At 40.6% G+C, this 8,881-nt stretch overlaps 1 protein-coding gene across 4 annotated transcripts; it reads left to right on the forward strand.

Annotated features, from left to right (window-relative positions):
* Positions 1–1,169: 1,169 nt before the first annotated feature.
* On the forward strand, positions 1,170–8,727 carry LOC115110599 (intraflagellar transport protein 56-like). Of its 4 annotated transcripts, XM_029636395.2 has the most exons (20): positions 1,170–1,523; positions 2,124–2,258; positions 2,400–2,492; positions 2,597–2,711; positions 2,792–2,841; positions 2,961–3,106; positions 3,264–3,311; positions 3,395–3,566; positions 3,729–3,803; positions 3,946–4,048; positions 4,166–4,221; positions 4,497–4,535; positions 4,692–4,745; positions 6,481–6,544; positions 6,668–6,756; positions 6,867–6,950; positions 7,069–7,138; positions 7,235–7,341; positions 8,043–8,176; positions 8,383–8,727. In XM_029636395.2, the coding sequence occupies exons 1-20, from the start codon at positions 1,521–1,523 to the stop codon at positions 8,492–8,494; spliced, it is 1,749 nt and encodes a 582-aa protein (XP_029492255.2). In that variant the 5' UTR covers positions 1,170–1,520; the 3' UTR covers positions 8,495–8,727. The 4 variants fall into 4 exon arrangements, with proteins under 4 accessions (XP_029492255.2, XP_029492256.2, XP_029492258.2 ...); XM_029636396.2 differs by lacking the exon at positions 4,497–4,535 and having other exon boundaries at positions 1,171–1,523; XM_029636398.2 differs by lacking the exon at positions 3,264–3,311 and having other exon boundaries at positions 1,171–1,523.
* Positions 8,728–8,881: the final 154 nt, after the last annotated feature.

Below are 8,881 nucleotides of genomic sequence, written 5' to 3' on the forward strand. Positions count from 1 at the left end.
AGCCATATGCTTCAGTGTTTCAATATGCTTCCAACATTCTCTTGGCCAAACTTTATTTATGAGGAAGTTTGCCCTCAGTGGCGGAAATGGCACCACTACCAAAGGACAGGTGTATTTTGTGCAATGGTGGAAAAAGTACCCAATTATTATACTTGAGTAAAAGTTTTTTTTAAATGACTCATAGTAATATGACTCAAGTAAAAAGTACAACTCCAACACTAAGACATAATTTAAAAACTAAGCATTTGTGTTAAGTGAGTGCCAGATCAGAGTCAGTAGGGATGACCAGGGATGTTCTCTTGATAAATTTGTGAATTGGACCATTTTCATTTCCCATTCGCAATGTAACGAGTACTTTTGGGTGTCAGGGAAAATGTATGGAGTAAAAAGTACATTGTTTTCTTTAGTGAAGTAAAATTAAAAGTTGTCAAAAATATAAATAGTAAAGTACAGATACCCCAAAAAATTACTTAAGTAGTACTTGGAAGTATTTTTCCTCAAGTACTTTAAACCACTGATTCTGTGTAAATATAAAGGGCATACTCACAATAAATATTGATATAGATTTTATTTAATTGAATCTCTCTACCAGATACCATTATATAATTAAGCAATGAGGCATGGGGGATGTGGTATATGGCCAATATACCACGGCTAAGGGCTGTTCTTAGGACATCGCATCTTGGAGTGCCTGGACACAGCCCTTAGCCGTGGTATATTGGCCATATACCACAAACCCCCGAGGTACCTTATTGCTATTATAAACTGATTACCAACGTTTTGTCATACCTGTGGTATAGGGTCTTATATACCACTGCTGTCAGCCAATCAGCATTCAGGGCTTGACCCACCCAGTTTATAATATGTAATTATTCGTGTTTTCTCATAGAAAAACATAGTAGAAGCACAAAAGTATTGTTCAGGGACAAGGGTAAAATAGTGAAATGTAGGTATAAAATGCATCTGAAAAGTAGCTAAAATACTTGATAGAGATGTTTTTATTCTTTATATGTTACACACTACAATCACCCCAGATTTTTTAAACACATGTATTAATAAAATCCCCCAAAATTACCCCGAGGACATAGTGCCCGTAGCTGCAGAATAACCCTGTTACATCATATTGGGAGAAGTGGTACAATTTTCAACCACTGAGGAATCTGCTATCCCTCATCTGCTGTGATGGTGAATGGATGTGAGACTTTATGTCCATTTATAAGACAAGCGTGTGTAATAGTGTTAGCAGTATAAAACCTTATTGTTTTTTGGCATACTCGCCATGCGTCTATAATTCACTTTCTACAACTCCAGCTTTTAACACAGTGATGAACCAGTATGCTAGGGAGGGGAAAAGACTGGTGGGGACGTTGCTTGGCGACAAGAGCTCCCATGTTTGTCAACAGCTATCTGTTACACTAGCTAGCTGGGTTAGCACATATTTCTTGATTAGACAAACATGTATCTTGTCTGATTATCTGAGCGCTGTTACTGCGCTTTCGTGACGACTAACTCCACTGGCCATGGTAAGTATTTGCTTTACTGAATGCAGCTACGCTAACGTAACGTTCGCTAACATGAACGTACTGTTAGCTAGCTATTGAACCTTTGCTTAGTAGTCTATGCAATTTAGCATTGACGTTAGGTTAGCTACCACACGAAGAAGTCTGTAAACATTTCCGTGCTGGATGATTATATTTTTTGTTGTTGTTGCAGAAATCTAACGTTACCTAGCACGCCAGCCTGGTCTCATAGACTAAACCGTAACATACGTAACAGTACACTTAAATCCGGTATACTGAAATTAGTATAATATGTTTGGTATGGTTACTTAGGTTGTATGGTTACATAGTGTATGTTTAGCAAATTCGTAACATTTCATACGAAATGGGTGATGGACAACCTTAAATTAATACATTTCATACGAAACATAACATATCATGATAAATGGGAGTGTCAGGGATTTACATAGAGAATAATACGAAATGCTTTGAGACCAGGTTGCAACCCAGCCACAGGTTTGAGACAAGTAACTAGTTGGATGGGCCCTTAGTAATTATGGCTGGCTCTGTTGTGGACAGCACCGGCTGTGGAGTTCTATATAATTTTCATATTCATTTTCTCAGATTCTGTCCAGAGTAAAGCCAGCAGCTGTTGGTGGGGAGATCCCAGTAAATAAGAAGACAAAAGAAAAAAAGCCACCGCTTGTGGAGGACTTCCTAATTCAAAGAGACTATCTGGGGGCCATTACATTGTTGGAGGTAAATGCCATTCTGGCTGCATGCCTTCTGAAGTGTGACATATAGGTTTATAGCGCTGTTATATCTTTGAACAATGCAGTGCTTACATTACTGTCTGCGAAATATGATGCTCATCCTATCAATATGGTTAAATTTGCTCAGTTTCAGCGCAATGTTGGCGAGCGAGGGGAGGATGCAGACCTGTGGTTGGCCTACTGTGCTTTCCACCTTGGTGACTACAAGAGAGCCATGGAGGTTTGAAAACCTTTATTGAATTCAGTAACGTTGGTTTGGAAGTATTTTCCTGTTTTTGAGTTGTGAGACATGAACTAAAACCTATGTGTCTATTCCTTCTCCAGGAATACAAGGCCCTGACAGACAAACCAGACTGCCGCCCGGATGTGTGGGTCTACCTGGCCTGTACTCTCTTCTTCCTGGGGCTTTACAAAGAAGCAGAGGAGGCTTCACGCAAGGGTACCTCATCCACCCTGTTTCCCATTCTCACATTTTGTTGCTTTATTACAAAAGGTGACCTTACGTGCTTCCTTTTTCAGCCCCTAAATGCCAGCTGCAGAATCGAGTACTGTTCCATTTGGCTCACAAGGTCAGCTTTCACCCTTATCTCTAAGCTCATTCATTCAGTGCTATGGTACCAAACAACTTATATAACAGAATTAGTTCTATTATGCCCTTATTTCTGGTCTATTTCTTTTTTTTTCACAGTTCAATGATGAGAAGCAGCTGATGGGTTTCCACCAGGAGTTGGAGGATGTGACAGAGGACCAGCTCAGCCTGGCCTCCATCCACTACATGCGCTCCCACTACCAGGAGGCCATCGACATCTACAAACGCATCCTGCTGCAGAACAGGTGACAGGCAACAGAATGCACCACAGAGTGACAGAGACACCGGGAAACACTCCAAATGTAATCCTGATACATATGGGAGTAGCGGCACAGACTATGAGATGAGGAGAGGGGGAGTTAGAGAGGGAGGGAGAGTGATAGTTTCCCTGTGTTGAGACAGAGAGAAGATAACGGAGACTGGAGAGGAGGCTAGTGACTGCTTATGCAGGTGAGAGGGTGGGAAAGAGCGATTCATTGTACCTACTGTGAGTCGGCGGAGCTCATGCTCTGTTCATACTGTGTCTGCTGCAGAGACTTCCTGGCCCTGAATGTGTATGTGGCTCTGTGCTACTACAAGCTGGACTACTACGATGTGTCCCAGGAGGTGCTGGCTGTTTACCTGCAGAGCGTCCCAGACTCCACCATCGCTCTCAACCTCAAGGCCTGCAACCACTTCAGGCTCTACAACGGAAAAGCAGCAGAGGTAACGCAACTTGACAAGAGAGTCATGAGCAAATTATTCTCAAAATTAATCCTTGTTTGTCTGAATGTTGCTTTGTTAATGTTTCTAAGGCTTCAGTCAGTGACTCCGAAGTGTACAACATTGTAGTATTACACAACTAAAATCACATTTTCCTTCTCTCAGACTGAGCTGGAAAACCTGATAGATATCTCCTCCAGCTCCTTTGAGTTTGCCAAGGAGTTAATCCGACACAACCTGGTGAGAGTCATGAGTCTAGGGAACAGTCTAGGGAACATCAGTCTAGGGAGTTATCAGTCTAGGGAACATAGCAGTTTTGCAACTCACGTGTGTAGCAGCATGCAAGCAAATTACCCTTTTTGATTCTTTCTCTGGTGTTCAGGTGGTGTTTCGTAGTGGGGAGGGGGCCCTGCAAGTGCTGCCTGCACTGATTGATGTCATTACTGAGGCTCGTCTCAATCTGGTCATCTACTACCTCAGACAAGGTGGGCTGCCACTTTTATTACTGACTAGCCAATGTAATGATAACTGATTGATAACTAAGTGTGTTTTTTTTTACTGTTAATATATGGATAGTAATTTTATTTTTCTATCTCTCTCAGATGATGTCCAGGAGTCCTACCAGCTCATCAAAGACTTAGAACCCACCACACCACAGGTTCATTCCTCTATTTCCATTCACCATTTCCAGATTTCACTCCCTCCCTTATTTTTTCATCCCGCCTATCATTCGTCTCCTGTCCCTCAGCTATTTTAGGGTCCAGTAATCTTACCCTCTCTTCCCTGCTCTCCCTTTTCCTCTTCCTCCTTCTACAAGGATAGTGTAGTTTGGGGTGTAGTTCTGCGTTTGCAGGGTAGACATTTGTGGTAGGCGTTTGTGTATTAACCTCCCCTTTCTCTCTCTCTCTCTCTCTCTCTCTCTTTCTCTCTCAGGTTCAGGGCAGTGTTAGTCTTAATGTACATCAGCGTACAGTAAGTGTGTGTGTGCAGCCAGCTCTCTCTCGCCATCTCCCCCTCTTTCCCTATCCTCCTCCTCTCTTTGCCAGGGTTAGTGCAGCCATAAACTCAATGGATTGTGGTGTATGGTAAGTGCATATGTGCTGTAACCTCTCCCTGCCTTTTTTTCAGGAGTACATCTTGAAGGGGGTTGTGAATGCTGCACTCGGACAGGAGATGGGGTCGGTGAGTACCAGAGATACATTTAGATACTACACTGAACAAAAATATAAGCGCAACATGTAAAGTGTTGTTCCCTTGTTTCATGAGCTTTCTGTGCACAAATGTGTTTACATCTTAGTGAACATTTGTCCTTTGCCAAGATAATCCATCTACCTGACAGGTGTTGCATATCAAGAAGCTGATTAATTTAAACAGCATGCTCAATGACACAGGTGCACTTTGGGCTGGGGACAATAAAAGGCCATTCTAATATGTGCAGTTTTGTCACACAACACAATGCCACAGATTTCTCAAGTTTTGAGGGAGCGTGAAATTGGCATGTTAACTGCAGTTGTTGCCAGAGAATTGAATGTTTATTTCTCTATCATAATCCACCGCCAACCTTTTTTTTAGAGAATTTGCCAGTACGTCCAACTGACCTCACATCTGCAGACCACGTGTATGGTGTTATGAGGGCGAATTGTTTGCTGATGTCAATGTTGTGAACAGAGTGCCACATGTTGGCGGTGGGGTTATGGTAAGGACAGGCATAAGCTACGGACGACGAACACAATTGCATATTATTGATGGTAATTTGAATGCACAGAGATAACGTGACGAGATCCTGAGGCCCATTGTTGTACCATTCATCAGCCGCCATCACTTCATGTTTCAGCGTGATAATGCTCGGCCCCATGTCGCAAGGATCTGTGCACAATCCCTAGAAGCTGAAAATGTCCCAGTTCTTCCATGGCCTGCATAGTCACCAGACATGTCACCCATTGAGCATGTTTGGGATACTCTGGGTTGATGTGTACGGCAGCATGTTCCAGTTCCCACCAATATCCAGCAACTTCACACAGCCATTGAAGATGAGTGAGATAACATTCCACAGGCCACAATCAACAGCCTGATCAACTCTATGCGAACGAGATGTGTTGAGCTGCATGAGGCAATGTTAGTGGAATTTCTAAATTCCTGTATGTTTTGTAGCCAAAACCAAATTCGCACTCTTTCTAATTCATTAATGATTTGTAAGTTCATTAATTATGCATGAAGTAGATTGAGACCAGTCTTAAAAGCCAAGGTAACAGCGTTTATTTCAAGAGAGTACTACCACATACACATATTTCCACAGGTTATAAACTGAAAATGACGTCAGCGTTTTCTAAACGTTCTATCTCTTAGAGGCCCTATAGTTTCTCGAGCTTTTCGCTCCACGCCTGAAGTCAAGGTCAGTCAGTATAAATCAGCATTCTAGACAGTCTGGAGATAGCCCGTTCCTGCCACCTGGAGATTGTCCAAATGAATGAACTAAGGAACAGACCTTCATTGTTACTAAACTCCTGACTACATTATATACAATTGGGAAAGGGAGCAAGAGAGAAAATTCATATGTACAGTACATTATTGCATTTGGACTAGTCAGTTCTGATTGGAATGTATACATAATTATTTATTTCAACCATAATTTCCTCCAACAGGCAAATAGTGGTCACACCAGATAATGACTGGTTTTCTGATCCATGCCCCAAACTTGTTTGAAGGTACCTGTGACACAGGTGCATATCTGTATTTATTTCAATTGACTGATTTCCTTATATGAACTGTAATGCAGTAAAATCTTTGAAATTGTTGTGTTTTATATTTTTTGTTCAGTGTATATATAACTATAGATTCATGTACAGTATATCTATAGTTCTGCCTTGATACCCGCCTGATTTTGTTTGTGTGATATTATGTTATTTTTCCATTACAGACAGATCATCTGAAGATTGCTCAGCAGTTTTTCCAGCTGGTTGGTGGCTCAGCTAGCGAATGTGGTGAGTGCTCCTCCAGATATTTAAAATACTGACTAGAGTAACATTTTTGTTCTGCACTAATTCAATGGTAAATACGTTTTTACACTGGTGCTTACTTTAACAATTCCTTTCCCTGTGTTTTAGACACCATCCCTGGCAGACAGTGCATGGCTTCTTGTTTCTTTCTGCTCAGGCAGTTTGAAGATGTGCTCATCTACCTCAATTCTGTCAAGGTAAGCACAGTGTAATACCATGACACACATTTGTGTCCACATAGAATATTGATGTTCTATAATTATCATTCTTCGATGGATTCTAAATACTCTGAACTCATTGCTCACAGAGTTACTTCTACAATGATGACGCCTTCAACTTCAACTATGCACAGGCCAAAGCTGCTGTTGGCAACTACAGGGAGGCAGAAGAGGTAAAACCTTGACATGTACTTTTGGGGTTATTATGATGCCATTTTAAAAACTTTTTCACTGATATAAATGTATGTTTTATTGTCTGTTAAAAGTGTGTGCTTTCTCTTTGTCTCCCAGATCTTCCTGTTGATTCAAAATGACAAGAACAAGAGTGACTATGTGTACCTGAGCTGGCTGGCACGCTGCTGTATGTTCTCCTTCCCATTAAACGATGTAAACATTTGCTGGTATAACACTGTGTGGTTGTTCTATTGTTGTCAATGAACCCTGTTGTCCTATTTAGACATTATGAACCAGAAGGCCCGTCTGGCCTGGGAGCTCTACATGAAGATGGAGACCTCAGCAGAGTCCTTCAGCCTCCTGCAGCTCATTGCCAACGATTGCTACAAGGTTCCTCTCCTTTATTAATTCCAAAATCACTCAACTTCCTAAATGTTTAATTTCCCCATCAGGACAGAAGTTATTTAATTCTGAGAGCACTTGCGCCAGTGGTGGAAAAACTACACAATTATCATACTTGAGTAAAAGTAAAGATGCCTTAATAGAAAATGACTCAAGTAAAAGTGAAAGTCACCCAGTAAAATACTACTTAAGTAAAAGTCTAGAAGTATTTGGTTTTAAATATACTTAAGTATTAAAAGTAAATGTAATTTCAAAAAAAAAAAAGCCTTGCGTATCAAAAGTAAAAGTATAAAGAATTTCAAATTCCTTATATTAAGCAAAGCAGACTGACACTTTTTCAAGATTTCTTTAATTTACAGATAGCCAGGGGCACACTCCAACATTCAGACATCATTTACAAACGAAGAATGTGTTTATTGAGTCCACCAGATCAGAGGCAGTAGGCATGACCAGGGATGTTGTCTTGATAAGTAAATTAATTCAAAATGTAATGAGTACTTTTAGGTGTCAGAGAAAATGTATGGAGTAAAAAGTACATACTTTTCTTTAGGAATGTAGTAAAGTAAAAGTAGTCAAATATAAATAGTAAAGTACAGATACCCCAAAAAACTACTTAAGAAGTCATTTTACTTAAGCTCTTTACACCACTGATTTGCACCATGTGTAACTCTTCTCTCTCTCATCTACAGATGGGCCAGTTCTACTACTCAGCAAAGGCATTTGATATCTTGGAGAGATTGGACCCCAACCCTGAGTACTGGGAGGGCAAAAGGGGAGCCTGTGTGGGTATCTTTCAGCTAATTTTGGCAAGCAGAGAACCCAGGTAGGTACCATGTCTACCTTAACAATCTATTGGATTGATGTAGGATCATGAATGTCACCACTTTGTATAGCGTTGAAATAATCTGTCCTCCGCTCAGTGACCGAACACTTTTCTTTTGACATGATGGGCTGTATGTTGCATTGTTGAAGTCGAACAGTGTGAGTTTTTATGTTACCATAATGTGCTCAATTGTGTGTATTTTTCAGGGAGGCTTTGAGGGAAGTGCTGCCCTTGCTGAGGAACACTGGGAATCCTCAGGTGGAAAACATCATCAGGATTCTGAAGAAATGGGCCAAGGACAACAGGGTTTCTCTGTGATGTTATGATTCCTTACGTAAGAATGCATAACCTATATGAAGAAAAGGGTCCTTTGGGCAAACTGACAGTCAAATGCAAAAATTCACCATAAGTGCCAGTTTGTTCATTATTCATTAATCTCTTTCCTGTTTGTTATTTTGCTAGTACATTGTATTGGTGTCATTTTTATGCACATTTATTCTGTACATACTTTCCTATGTGAATAAATATACCACACCTGTGCTTTTACTATCTCTGGCCTTGACATAACGTTTTATGAAGAAAAAAAGACCAGTCCTTTATCATGCATACAGAAATATAAAACATTAGAATTTGTTGGTTTAAATGCATATTTTCTAATGAACGGTAGTCCTGTGTTTCGGTGCGTTCAGTCCAGATAAGTGTTCA

Source organism: Oncorhynchus nerka, linkage group LG21, assembly GCF_034236695.1.
Source record: "Oncorhynchus nerka isolate Pitt River linkage group LG21, Oner_Uvic_2.0, whole genome shotgun sequence".
NCBI lineage: Eukaryota > Metazoa > Chordata > Actinopteri > Salmoniformes > Salmonidae > Oncorhynchus > Oncorhynchus nerka.

What these genes read in the sequence shown, in the direction of transcription:
- LOC115110599 (XM_029636395.2), top strand. An exon ending in AGAGGAGGCTTCACGCAAGG is followed by an intron (nt 2,712 to 2,791) that starts GTACCTCATCCA and finishes TTCCTTTTTCAG; the next exon opens with CCCCTAAATGCCAGCTGCAG. An exon ending in GCTAGTGACTGCTTATGCAG is followed by an intron (nt 3,312 to 3,394) that starts GTGAGAGGGTGG and finishes TGTCTGCTGCAG; the next exon opens with AGACTTCCTGGCCCTGAATG.